Consider the following 15,031-nt stretch of genomic DNA (forward strand, 5'->3'; position numbering starts at 1 on the left):
ATAAAAAAGTTATAGATTTTTGAAGGTGGGGTGTGAAAAATAAAGACGCAAAAACGAAAAAGGGCCTGGTCCTTAAGGGGTTAAAGGACTACTATCTATCATTTACTGTAAATGAGGCTCAAAGTTGTGGTTGTTTTGGTTCCAGATGACCATGTTCCATTCAGAGAAGCATGGGTCCATATGCTGGCATGGCTACCACACCCTTATGAACTCGCAGACCTCATATGTGATATGAAGCAAACCTACTACATCACAGAAATCTATCATCTAGATTATATCTTATGGCTTTGTGATATCAATACAACACACAGTGTCTGGCTTTTATTTTTACCAACATCTGCTGCCAGCAGATTTGGGAAACCTCTATATACATATAAAGGTTTGATGATTTGTTTATTTTTGTGAAGCCACCTAAAACTCAATGTCTTTTTTTAGGTTTTATTTCCAGCAACTGATCAGTAGACGTCAGGCAAACCATTTGATAATTAGGTCTGGTTTAGATGTGGTAGTTTGCGGTGTGTTGCAGATGGGGGTTTTCAAAACTCATTCACATGTCCTGGCACTTAGCACTTCTTTTTCTTCATCAAAAAGATCAAATCCAGGAATAGTTTATTATGCAGTAAAGAAAATTAGATGGGCTGGGTTGTTTATAAAGATCTATAATTTCCACGTGTCAAATACCATTGTGTGTTACATTCCAGAATGATCCCATTCATTGGGGTTTTCTGTGTAGTGCTCCCGGGATGGTTAGAGATCCTCTGTGTTTGGATTGTATCACAGGTTCTCATACAACTGTTGCTAGCGAATGAATGTGTGATTAGGAACCAGTCTATTTTTGGATAATGGTTTGTCAGATTTGGCCTGGGACCAAGTAAAATGACCATCCCCGTTGTGTGGCTTGGCTCCCTTTGGCCTCATTTGCAGCTGTCCTGTTCTGCTGGGTCTATTTCGTGATACACAAGTGTAGGCTTTTCTAAATGCCAGTCCACCCAGGATTTTTTTTTCCTCTGAAGCCCTTCCAGAAACCCTGCGTTGGTGTAGGTTCTGATTTTTTTCTTTTGTCCTGAAATATTAATGTTGTGAGGTTTCTGAAAATGTATTTTTCTGGAAATAATTTTTTTTTCATATTTCACAGATGACTCGTTTAACAGGAATAGCTGGGGTTCTGTAGCAAGTCCTGATGAAGTACATAGTGGTTTGGAATTTATCAACTATTGTTGGGAATTTAGGCACAATTGATCTTATATCAATTATAGTTATATAGTATAATTTTATTATATATATAGTTGCGTAAAAGGTGAGGAATCCTCTGTAGACAAAGGTGTTTTTTTTCCCTTTTAAAACAATCCTCAACCATACTTTACTTTTTTTTCTAACTTTTTCATTGTGTGTAAAGCACCGATGATAAGTGTGATGCAGTTTAGCCATTTTTAGTGTGATTTTTTTCAAGCATTTTATTTTCCTGCAATATGCAGCGCGTACATGTTTGTGTTTCATGACTGCACACTCTGCATATCTCTATCACAAGTGCTGCTGGGAGATCACAGCTCCCTGGGGAATGTCACGTCTTGACTGACAGGAGCCATTTGCTTCTGACCACAGATGGACTCGGTCTGACTTGTACATCGCCTTACTTTATTTATCTTCACAAGTCGTACATAAAATACAAGGTAATGTAGTCTCTTTACAAATCTTTTCTGTGGCCTAAAGGAAACTTGTATCCAGTGGATAGGGAATTTTTTCATGGACTTTTCCGATAGCTGTGTACATTCTTAGTTAGTAATGTCATATTCTGCTACTAAATGTTAGCCGAAGTTGTCGATGTAGCATTTACAAAGTGTCAGGTTTACATGTTGTGTGGGGTCTTATAGTAACAGTTCTTATAACGTATGCATCTGAGGGAGGCTGGGGATAGTGTTGTAACTATAGTGTGTACATACCATATACTGTATAGTGAATACATATCATACTATGTTGATTCCTGTACAACACACAGGTTGTTGTGATGAAAAAATACTTCTAGTTTTCTTTTCTTTTTGAACATTTGTATTTTTTATTTTTTTAAGGTTGATATTTATGATTTAACTTTATTAACTGTATACTTGGGATATGCAATATGTTAAACTGATCATTGCAAAATTTGTTGTATAATATGCTTTAAGTAATTGTCATTGGAGACATATAAATTGTATATTTTCTGCATGTAGTGAATAGCATGTATCTAAACTAAGGCTGCCTTCACACTTTTGTGTGCAGCCTGTGTAAAAAGAACCGTATGTCGGTCCCATCCCATGTACTGCAAAGGACAGGAGTCTTTGTACTAAACTGAAATATGATGAAGGTCTCGCTGTATGCTGGACAAACTTTTTAAACCGGCACTGTAGTTCTGCTGGCAGGCAGGAAGCATATCTTCTGATCGAAGTTCAGCAATGTGTCTATCCATTAGAGCCCCAGTATGTTTTTTTTTTTTTTTTTAATGCATTGTGAACTAAACATACCTTGAGAATGCTGTAGCGATGCTGATGGAGAAACATATCTTGTTTAATTCCTGGTCCAAGTGGTTTCGCTCAAAAAACTATTATAAAATTCAGGACCTTGGGAAAGCTGGGTTGCATGCAGGATGCCTTCATAAATACATTACATGTAGCTTCCTGAACTATCCAGACAGTACTTATCAACCTGAGCCGGATGACTTGTAATCAATCGCTGTACCATCCCCCAGGTGCTGTATACATCACTCTCCGCAGCAGTGCATCATTAGGATAAGAGGAGAAGCACCAGAGCAGCCACAGGAGTGCCAGAGCCTCATTATCATAATTATATAATTGTTTGTTCAGCAAAACCACTCAATTCAGGGATTAAACAAGATGTGTTTCTGCATCAATGTAGCTACAGCATTCTTGAAGGTATGTTTGCTTCAAAATGCATTAAAACACATGGTAGATTTCCTTTAATCTCTAACAGTTTGGGAAAGGGTGCAAAACTAAGTAAGCAACATTACTTTTTGGGATGCTCTGTATCAAAAGTTGTCTTGTTTATGTAGTGGCTCCTAAAATGTAGAGTATTCTCCCTGCACTAAGTGTACCACCCAGGTGTCAGAGTGGCAGTATTTGTTTTTGTCATTGTAGGTTTTTTGTCAGATCCCTGTCTAAGATGGCTTCCAGTAATCCAGTTCTGAACAAGCTAGAGCAGAGAGCCTCTGAAGCCGATCAAGTGATCGAGTACCTCAAACAGCAGGTCGCTCTCCTGAAAGAGAAAGCAAGTATGAAATATTAATGCATTTCTAAAACTGATACTTCATGATTTCACAAGCTATCATTGAATACTCTAACATAATTTCCCACAAAGACAAGTATCTTATATGTACTCAGCACATCAAAATAACACATTCTCAAATTCACTGTTATTAACAAAAATGCAGCATTTCACAGATATAAGTCCAAACTGACTCTATCAGTTCTGGTGTACACAATTTAAGTTGCCACTAATTCCGACCCTGTAACTTATGACTTAGGACTTAGGGTGGTGGCACACGTGCCGTTTTGTCTGCGTTTACAAACGTAGACAAAGCCGCACCCACCGGGGCGGACCGCGGCTTTCAGCACATTGTAATGAATGAGGAGGAGAATCCCCATATACTGCCATGCTGTAGTATGGCATTACATGATAGGATCGATCAGACAACCTAGGGTTAAAGTACCATAGGGAGTCTGAAAAATAGTGAAGGTAAAAATAAAAAAAGTTTAAAAATAATTATAATAAAAAAACCTAAGAATTAAAATTGCCCCCCTTTCCCTAGAACAGTAAAAATCATAAACACATTAGGTATCGCCACGTCCGAAAATGCCTGATCAAAATATAACAACTGTTTTCCACTGCGTTTAACCCCATAACAGAGAATAGCACCTAAAATCGCATTTTTCTGCCATTTGGAAAAATATGAAGAAATCCATAAAAAGTGATCAAAAGGTCGCACGGTCCTAAAATTGATAGCAATGAAAACGTCATCAAAAACTGCAAAAAATGACGCCACCCACAGCTCTGTACACCAAAGTATGAAAAAGTTATTGGCGCCAGAATATGGCAAAATCCAAAAAAAAAATTTTAATTTTTGTAAATGTATGAAAATATTATAAAACCAATACAAATTTGTTATCCCCATAATCGCAACGACCCAAATAATAAATTATACATGTAATTTGTGGTGCACAGTGAAAGCTGTAAAATCCAAGCCCACAAGAAAACGGCGCAATGGAAAAATAAAAAAGTTATAGATTTTTGAGGATGGGGAGTAAAAAATAGAAATGGAAAAAACAAAAAAAGGCCAGGTCGTTAAGGGGTTAACCAAACAAAGGGAGATTAGATGTGAGCTCATGCAACCTCCATTTTGCAAACTAAGGCTGCATTCACACTACCGCAAGGGAGGCGTATATACGGCCGACGTATATACGGCCGATATACATCCCCCATAGACGGCAATGGGCGCGTGGCGCCCTACGGGAGCGGTACGGTGCAGCACACGTGCGGCACCGTACTGCTCCGTGCCCCGTGAAAAAATAGGACATGTCCATACGGAGCCGTGCGCCATATATCCCTATGGAGAGGGGCGGGGGTGAGAAGCGCTCTCCCCCTCCTCCTCTACCCACGCGCTGCAGTGTGCCCGCCGTGCTACTGTACGGCGGGCACCGGTCGTGTGAATCCAGCCCAAGCAGAATTTGGTAATGAAGCACATTAGAAAAATGTTCACCACATACCCCCACAAAATATAATAAATTATCTCAAATGCCGGTTATGCTTTAACTGCAATGTCTTACCTTTTAGTTTTACAAGCCTCTCTAAGGGAAGAGAAGAAGCTGCGTGTTGAAAATGCAAAGCTGAAGAAAGAAGTTGAAAGCTTGAGAGAACAACTTATTAAAACAGAGAAAAGTAATGGAGGTAAGATCACTGCGTTTTTATTTTGAACCTGCATTGTATGTTGACCAGACTTAGGCTTTAATAGGATTAAGAATGCAACTGTTATATTTTTTAGATTATTTTAAATATTGTGTCTGGAAGGGGAGTGTTGTCAATCTTCTTCCTAATCTACATTATTAAAAAAAAAATCTTTCTTTTTGAATGAATGAAAAAACAGGCTGCAAAGTCCCCCCATAGTAACGCACTAATTGTTGGGAAGGCAATCCCCTATTCAAGTGTGTACAGTGGGTGCTCTTGTAGGCTGATTCTTCTGCAGCTCTCTTACTTTTAGCTAGATAGCGGCATGCAAATGAGGAACTGATAAACTGTTCTTTTAGAAGATATTGCTTCTAGAATACTGTAGGCAAACAGAGAACAGAAAGGGTTTAATCTCGCTGATCAGAGCTTAATAAATAAACATGTGTACAGTATCTGTAGGCCATACACTAAGAGGAGCCTGTTTTTTGTATTCATTCCTCTTTTAATACAAATAAATATTAGAAATATTTTCACAATAATAATAAAAAAATGATAGTTAGCTTTTTTAAAATTTTTACCTGTATCTCACATATCAGATAAGTGTGCATGGAGCGGACTCAGGGGCAGATACTGCTCCATACACAGCCGATGTGAGCAGCTAAAATCCACAGCACCGATCACAAGTGTTCATCCTCTAAATGCCCTTATCAAACACATTTATTAGTATATTCATATTCTCTGTAGAAGGGTGTAAAGGTTAGCTTGAGGATTATTTTGGAACATAGACAACAAACAGGTACTTATGGACTGGTGGTGTAGGGTCCCAAATAGCTATGTCTGAGTTCTCTGTGTGACATTTATGCTACCTCGATCCAGAGCTCTCTGCCCCTGCTTATGTAACACCCCCAGAGAGACCTCATACAGGTCAATTTGGAACCCTAAACCATAATGACCTGTAATGGTCCTCTTTAAAGTTTTGGCTTATCAGCATTTATGCACACAGGCCTGCTTGAGTGTTTTGGGTAAGTGTGCATGTTTATATGTATGTTATTTTGATCCCCTAGTGAAGCAGGTTGGTCTTCCTGCTGCTGCACCCGCTGCCTCTAACCCACCTACCTCACAACCTGCTGCTAAACCTGCAGCTCAGTCTGCACCTGTGAAAACCTCCCCCCCAGCACCAAAAGCGGAAGATAAGAAAAAGAAAGAGAAGCCAGAAAAGAAAGGTAAGAAGTCTGTAGTGTACCATTCCTCATGCTTTTCAATAATTAAAGTAGTTGTCTGAGACCTATAAAAAGCATGTCCTTACCTTCCTGGTCCCTCCCGTTGTCCTGCACCACGCTCTCTCCGTACCACTGTAAACAAACGGGCACGGATACAGCGTGGCACGGTACACCGGAAGGGACCCTGGAGGTACATGTTTATTTTTTTAAGCAGCCACATATCTGTTTTTTTGTGTTGAACAACCCCTTTAAACAATAAAAATATATTTGGGAAATCTCTGTGTGTTTGGAAGCAAAAATGTGGAGGAGTTGCCTGTGACAAATGTCAAAATTTGACAATCCCCGTTCAGGGCCAGCATTTCTTGACTGGCATTTTGATAATTTTCCTCATTTTGTGTTCATACTTCATAATATTTTAAAGCTTGCGTGTAGGTAGCAATACAATTGTGCATAATGTCTACATTGTTTCGGTTGTTTCTGTACTTTTATGTGTTTATTTCCAGATTTTTGGGAGCCTTTAATTTAAATTTAACTAAATAATAATAATATACTCATTAAAATTTTTACCCAATGTTGGCCACAAGAGGGAGCTTTAATAATAATCTTTATTTATATAACTACATCATATTCCAGAGTGCTGTACAGATTTTTTTTGGGGGGAGGGGGGCTCAACAAATAAAATTACATTACAGAGTAAAAACAATAGGACTGAGGGTCCTGCTCTCAAGAGCTTACTTGAGGATGAAGGGGTGACACATGACTTTAGCTATGTACTGTGTCAATGCACAGAGAACAGAACCAATAGGAGAATAGGGTCATGAGCTGACCCTATATCCTATTCTGAAGCACTGAATTAGACCTTGAATGACATCATGAGGAGGAGAGCCAGAGACCTGCTTATAGCTGATGTAGTGTCTTGTACACAGGTCTGCCTACAGTGTTACACATATCTATACTGATAATCTCAGAACCATGGACAGTCTGCTCTGTTTTCAAAACATATTCTCTTGATTTCAGGTTAATAAGAGTAAGACATTCCCTTTAATTGAGCTGCTTTAATGATGTCGTTTTTAGGAACTTGAATATTTTTGTTGCGCCTCCCCCTCTCCATCCAGGCTGCATTCAGACGGCTGTTGTGGGACGTGTATTAGGCCGTTAAATATACGTCCGCCATAGGCTGGCAATGGGCGCACGGCGCCATATTGAGCGGTACAGTGTCGCACTAGAGAAAGATGGGACCTTCCCCGGGATATGGCGCCATGCACAATGTTTCTCCTCTACCGACATGTGCCCGTCATGTTATGGTACTTCGGGCACACAGTCGTCTGAATGCAGCTAAAGTATGGAATACGGGCCGCCCCCAACTTGAGGGACAAAAAACTGTGGCTGGAGCTACAAATATGAAATATATTTGTCCCCACTTAAACACAAATTCAACTTAAGTACAAATCTAAAGAACCAATGTATCTTGCATGTAAACCATATACAATGTATATAGATTTGTTATAGAAAATTTGGAGAAGCTTAAATCCTTTTGGTTTCTTTTTTCTTTTGTGGCACTTTAACAATCAAGTTTTTACCAGTCACATGGGGTTATGTTCAGTTTCTTGAGTAGTCGTGTAAAATTTCCGAAGGAGGTCATGAAGGAGATGCAACTATTGCAAAATCTGTATGAATTATGACCCATGAAGAATGTAATTGCAATCTGCTTCATCTATGAAAACATCTCTAAAGGATTTTGATTAATGACATTTCCATTTGTTTTTATCTGGAGAGTGATCAGTCTTTGGAATTTGCTTCCACAGGAAGTATTGCTTTTCACTTGGAAATCACATTTTTGATACTGCGTTATAAGGTGACCTGAGGGCAGAGGCTCTTATGTAATCCTAACTCATTCTAGGATCCTCCATTATCCGCTATCTACTGATTGAATAGTCAACAGGCTAAGTAAATTGTTGCTAAATAAAAGTTATAGTTCTTCAGTTTCCATTTTAGGACATTTTAAAGCAACATTTCTTATTGCACATTTGTTATTGAAGTAGTTTCTACCTCTAGGACCTGAACCCATCTCAGAAATAGGGGTGGGAGAACATTGGCTGTTCTGGAGCATAGTCTCCACTTTCTCTGTTCATTTACATGGGAGTTCAAAGAACAGCATTTAGTACATGGAAATGTCTACTCCATACTGTTTTACAAAACTCATAGAAGTTAGAGAGAACTAAATACAAACAGCTGCCTCTCCAATCACAGTGACCTTTTGTCCCAGACCCCACTCTAGATGGGTACAACATGCTCTAGTTCTTCAATATCCTCTAACCATTAAAGGAATTATACCATCAAAATCAAGCATGATAAACCAGGGGCACTAAATGTGGTAGGGCAATGTGACACTGCTAATCTTCTTATATTTGTTATCCATGGCCTCCATCTTTCTAAAATTACAAATTACACTAATGAACCTGAAGGGCTCTGGGAGTCCTTACTGGTGCAGCTTTTCAGACTGTTACAGTGTGCAGAGCACTTCCCTCTGCTCTCTCAGCACTTAATCCCTTCTGTGAGATTACATCGGAGGAAGCTCTAGCAGACAGTAGGAGGGGAAAGTTCTCTGCACAGTTTAACAGCCTGTGAGGCTACAACATTTAGGGGCCCTGGGAACACGCCCCACAGCCCTTCAGGCTCTTTAGCATAATTTAGAAAGTTGATTTTAAAAGGAAGGAGACCATGGATAACACATATAAGAAGATTACCACAGTCATGGTGCGTGTGTATCCATGCTTGATTGTTATTGATTTATTTGTTATATATTGTCCTATAATAAGTATGTCTTTAGTCCCTTGTGGTCATCCACCCTTCTGTTATGGGTAGAATTCCATGTAAAGGGCAGAAATCTTACCATCAACCTAGAAGTATTTTATCAATTCATAAAGCAAAAAAAATCTGAATTTAAAAAAGATTATTTAATACGGTCTGCATAACATACCTTTGGAAAAGTACAACGTACTTAGCAGGGAAAGCTAGTTATAATATTCACTATTTAGGGTAAATGTACACAGTCAGGATTACCTGCAAATTTTTTGGGGAAAACCTGCTGCATAATTCAGCAAGATTCCAGTCTATGAAATTAAGAAAACCTTATTTACATGCTGTAGATTTTTCCACATGGTTTTTACTGGCTTTTGATTTGTTCTGGATTGTGCTAAAAGTTGGATTTAGGTTCTTCTAACATTTTAAAATCTGCAATCAAATCTACCTGTAAAAAATATAAATACAGAAGTGGTCGGAGACGGACCTCTTTGTATGCGCTTATCCTTCCAGTACCATATGCTTGTCTCATAGATAGAGCCATGATGAGACATGCAAAGGAGTTATTCCAGGAATACACATAATTCATAGTCAAATGGGTCCTTAAAATATAAGCTAAAATGTAATTAGCTATTTAACCCCTTAGCGTCGAGGCCCTTTTTTCTTTTTTGCGTATCCATCATTTTACTCCCCACCTTCAAAAATCCATAACTTTTTTTATTTTTCCATGTAAAGAGCTTTATGAGGGCTTGTTTCTGCATAACAAATTGCACTTCCTAGTGATGGTATTTAATATTCCATACCATGTACTGGGAAACGTGAAAAAATTCCAAATGCAGTGAAAATTGTGAGAAACCACATTTGAGACGTTTACTTGTGGGCTTGGATTTTACGACTTTCACTGTCTACATTATTCTTTGGGTCGGTGCCATCATGGGGATACCAAATTTGTTTAGGTTTTATAATGGTTGCATACATTAGCAATAATTAAAACCTCTTGTACAAAAAAACCCAACTCATTATTTTGCCATCTTCTGGCGCTATTAACTTTTTCATACTTAAGTACGGAGCTGAGGGTGGGGTCATTTTTTGCGACTTTTGATGTCGTTTTCAATGCTACAACATTTTGATCACTTTTTATTGAATTTTTATATATTTTTCAAAATGGCAAAAAAGGGGTATTTTTGACTTTGGGGCGCTATTTTTCCACTACGGGGTTAAACACCGTGATTATATTTTGATAGATCAGACCATTTTGGATCAGAAATGTTTTTGATTTTAAGTTGTGATGCTGCAGCATCTGTGACGGGAGGCGATTTACACCACTGTAAAACAAATTATTGTTGTGAAGTAACCTCCCTCCCAGACAGTCATGATGATTGCGATCCTAACTTCTTTTCACTCTTTCATTTCGTCAAAAGGAACCTCTTCTAGTTCTCCTATACTAACACTGGCCCTTTACTGCACTAATCTGGACTTGGCAACACTCTTTCCTTGATGTTCCTTCTACTGTTAGTGATGTACTGAGGCAGTACTGGATATCTCCTGGTGCTGTAGGAGCACATGGTGATGTGTGCTCCCTCAGCCCCAACAGGAATGGTGTTTGGAGTTGTTCTAAACAAAAGAAATGTAGCCGTTTTCATAGCAAGTTGCCTTAGTCTTGTGATTGTGTTTTGTTCCGCTTCAAGATAGTGGGGGGCACATCAGGGATATAAGCATGTGTAATGGAAAATGTCTATAATAGTACTTGGTATTCATATATAAAACACAGGGTAGAGCGTGTTCTTTACAAGGATAGTTTCTAGGGTTGAGGACACTAGAGCCAGCACTTCACAGAACAGCAAAATGTGCCGCAAAGGAGCGGATAGTACACACTGTGCCACATACTACTAAAAAATGGGATCCAGGATCAGCAGGCACAGCACCAGAGGGCTCCCTCTTACCAACATTTTATGTGCCCATAACTTTAAGGCAAACTTTGACCATGTTTTTACTGTAAATTATGCCCTCAGATTCCTCTAGTAGGTAATTGCTATTTACTCCCTGCATTTCATTTGCCTTCATAAGAACATTACATCAGAAGTGTACGATATAGTGTAATATCAAGGGGGTCCAAGCCAGAGTGATGCACATTTACATTTCATCAAGCTCATTCACACTTGGAAGACCCGATTTCCTCTGGAAAGAAAAGCAGAATACCATCTGGAATACATATGTCATAATTATACAATTGCTCTCATTGATTGTAATCCAATAAGCCAATTATGAAACTTGAGTTGTTTTTTAATGGCAGAAAGATTGTCTGATTTGTTTTCTCCAAAAAAGGTTTGCTGTGCCATGCTTCCCTTCTGTGCTTGCAGAAGGGTATTTTCCATTTCACACTGTTTAATTATATGATACAAAAAATAGCCTAGACAAGAGGAAAGAATCCGATTTCTGGGCGAGGTAAACACGGACTGCGAAACCAACAAAAAATGCAAGTTCACCCTCCCAAGAGGGAATCCTAATTACTGTCTTATCCACCTCCTCTGCCAGGACCTTTCTTAAAAGATTTAATTCATGTTGTGAAACTAAGACAAAGAGATTTCATTTTGCTTCCTTAGCTAAAATGGTAGTAGTAATGTTGCCCTTAGTAATGTTGTGCTTGTTTTTAGTAAGTATTTCACCCCTGGATTTACAGCAGCACTTTGGGGTTAAGTATCAGAGTATATAAGGCTTGACTCCATCAAGTCCAACCCTTAAGAATTAAACAAATCTTTTTTCCCCATAACCTGTGATAGTTTTGCTCTCCAGAAAGGTGGCACAGAGTTCCATAGTCTCACTGCTCTTACAGTAAAGAACTGTTGTCTATGTTGATGGTAGAATCGCCTCTCCTCTAGGTGTAGAGGATGCCCCCTTTTTTATAGGCTTAGGTATAAAAAGATCTTTGGAGAAATCCTTGTACTGACCGTTCAGGTATTTGTACATTGTAATGAGGTCTCCCCTCAGTCGTCTTTTTTCTAAACGGAATAATCCCAAATTTTCTAATCTCTCATAGTATTCCATTCCCCCCATTCCCTTTATAATCTTGGTTGCTCTCCTCTGCACCAGTTCCAGTTCTACTATGTCCTTATTATACACTGGTGCCCAAAACTGTACACAATATTCCAAGTGTGGTCTGACCAGGGATTTATATAAGGGCAAAACTATATCTTGACAATCTTTTCCTCTCTTGATACATCCCATAATTGTATTTGCTTCGTTTGCTTTAGAAGCAGCTGCCTGGCTCTGGTCACTAAAACTATGTTTAGAATCCACCAATAACCCCAAATCTTTTTCAGCTCCAGTTTTACCAAGTATTTGATTGTTTAGAACATAATTATACTTTTTGTTTCCATGGCCCAAGTGCATAACTTTACATTTATCCACATTAAAACCATTTCTCTGCCCACTTCTCAAGCTTCCACAAATCCCTCTGTAATATTATACTATCGGCTTCAGTATCAATTACTTTACACAGCTTAGTATCATCTGCAAATATTGAAACTTGACTGTGTAAACCCACTACAAGGTCATTAATAAAAACCCAATACTGACCCCTGTGGCACCCCACTGGTAATGTCAACCCGATCTGAGAATGTGCCATTAATGACAACCCTCTGTTTTCTATCACCAAGCCAACTACATGCCCAAATACACAGATTTCCCCTAGTCCCAGCAGTCTCGTTTAATATAGGATTCCTCCTCCCTTTGTGTTCAATGTATGGGAGACCTCACAGCAGGGGTAGAACTGTTGAATGTCATATAGTGGTTTTAAATATTATTACTCTTCACACACTCGATGGGCTATTCTAAAAATTCAAGTTAAACTGCATACACTTAGTAAGCCTCCACTGTTAAAGGAATTTTTTCTACAATAATCTCACATGTTAATGACTGACTTACAGCTATATGTATCCTAACAGCATATACCCCATTTACCCCCATAAAATATCTTGCATTAAGATTACATTGACATACAGACATGGTTAATACACTGGAAAATAAAAGCACAGCCCTTCACATTACTTAAAAGAGGGTTGACTAAAATAGTTAAGCAAAATTCACCAAAAAAAACCAAAAAAGATTTACTTATTACCATTATTAACCTCTTCATGCTCATTGCCGGATATATCAGTCACCAAGCTATGAAGGGTGTATGAATAGGGCTTTCCGGGTGAGTACTCCTCATACAGACATGGGGTTTGCTGCATATTGCAGCAAACACACATAGCTAACAACCGTGGGCAGTGCTAGCACTGATCTCTGGTGTTAACACCTTGAAATGAAATCGTCAACAGCACATTGTTTTTCATACACATTGTTGTATTTTGTGAAAATGTAATAAAACACAATAAAATCTATATAAATTTGGTATCACCGTGATCATACCGATCTAAAGAATAAAGTAGACGTATCATTTTGAGCGCACAGTGAAAGTCATAAAAAACAGCCCACAAGAAAGTGACGCAAATACGCTTTTTCACCGATTTCAACACATTTGGAATTTCTATCAAGCTTCCCAGTACATGGCAGGGAATAATAAATAACAGAGAAGTAAATAACACTGAGAATTAAAATTTGTTACACAGAAAATAAGCCCTTCACACACCTTTGTACATGAAAAAATGAAAAAGTTATATATTCTTAAAGGTGGGGAGTGAAATGAGCGGAAAAAGGCTGCTTCTTTAAGAGGTTAAAAGGGTTTTCCCTCCAAGTGAGTTGGGCTGTATCCCCAGGATAGGGCCTAACGTGCTGATTGTGGGGTTTTCGGTGATGAGAACCCCACAGATCATGAGAGCGGGGTGATCTCCGTCAGCTTCATAGAGATGAATATAGAAGAACGGACATGCGTGGCCGTCTGCTCCATTCTTCCCGGAAATCAAAAAGGGGTGTGACTGGGGTAAATCAGATCTTCTGTTCTCATGATCTGTGGAGGTCTCATCACTGAGACCCCCACAGATCTGCAAGTTAGGCAACCCCTTTGAAGAATTGCTATTCTTCTAAACCTTATAAAACCTTATATATCTAAGAACAGGCCTTATTGTGACCTCTTAGTATTTTGAACTGTTAATATATACTCCAACATTCCAGTTTAATTTATGGTCACGAGTTCTGTCATATTGTTATAAAATGTGATGCAAATATAATAACGGTTATTCCCAGTGTTAACCCCGTAACGCAAAATAGCGACCAAATGTCTAAAACACTACTTTCCATCATGTCCCCCATGACTGGAGGATGACCCCTTGACCTCTGAAGGGAAAGGAAGCAGAGAGGTTAAATGCCCCTCCTCCGCATCCACGCTACAGTGTCTTCCTGTCCCTACACGGACAACATGCAGAGAGGTGTTCTCCCTGCTGTCTTCCTCCGGGGGGTAGCGGTATGACCTAGGGTATGAGACCCTTATTCCTACTGGTCCCTGGACCGTGAAAGGATTGTTTGGTGGCTCTGCCTATGGCCTAACGCAGTCCAAAGGCACCCACGCTCCTCCGTCTCTCCGGCTCAGTGCCTCAATGCGCGCCTCCATACTGATTACAGCGGCAGACGGTGAGCTTAAAAAAACAGTGCGTGTCTGTCACGCGGTCGCTGAGGTCTCTGGATGTGTGGACCCTTACTCTTTGTGCCTCCGAGATCAAGGTACTGTGTCTTATGTCTGTTAAAGGTTATGGCCGCACTATGCTCATTGGTATATGCCTTATTCAGGTCGCCTGTGATTTGTGGTACTCTGGCATCCTGTTCTGGCTACTGAGATAGTTATTATTTCCTGACCCCCCTTTTTAGGACTTCTGTAAGTGACTTGAGGAAATTCCAGGGGGGCCCTATGTATATAATTTTTCCCACTATTAACTACCTAGCTACCAGGACTATTCAATCCCTTTCTCCTTCTCTCTAAATAAGAGCCTAAAGAGAATAAGAACAGGAAGGAAGTAGATAAAGAGCTTAAAGAGAAAGATAAAGGGGATAAAGATGAGGCCAAAGAGGGAGAGAAAAAAGAAATCTTCAACAGACAGAAAACCCATCTGTCAACCCTGCATAGATGACCTGTGTTAAGAGAT

At 39.3% G+C, this 15,031-nt stretch overlaps 1 protein-coding gene across 3 annotated transcripts in view; it reads left to right on the forward strand.

Moving 5' to 3' along the window:
• The window catches only part of AIMP1 (aminoacyl tRNA synthetase complex interacting multifunctional protein 1), a 37,523-nt gene that overhangs the window by 9,149 nt on the left and 13,343 nt on the right, over positions 1-15,031 (forward strand). Inside the window, exons 3-6 of one of the 3 annotated variants that reach the window (XM_072119117.1) lie at positions 1,603-1,670; positions 3,129-3,262; positions 4,822-4,935; positions 5,997-6,155. In XM_072119117.1, coding sequence (XP_071975218.1) covers positions 3,154-3,262; positions 4,822-4,935; positions 5,997-6,155 — 382 coding nt within the window. In that variant the 5' untranslated portion in view covers positions 1,603-1,670; positions 3,129-3,153. Of the gene's footprint in view, positions 1-921; positions 1,038-1,602; positions 1,671-3,128; positions 3,263-4,821; positions 4,936-5,996; positions 6,156-15,031 lie in introns of those variants that run through there. The other 2 variants (XM_072119127.1, XM_072119106.1) reach the window with 2 other exon arrangements.

Source organism: Engystomops pustulosus, chromosome 1 (genome assembly GCF_040894005.1).
Source record: "Engystomops pustulosus chromosome 1, aEngPut4.maternal, whole genome shotgun sequence".
In the NCBI taxonomy this organism is placed as follows: Eukaryota; Metazoa; Chordata; class Amphibia; order Anura; family Leptodactylidae; genus Engystomops; species Engystomops pustulosus.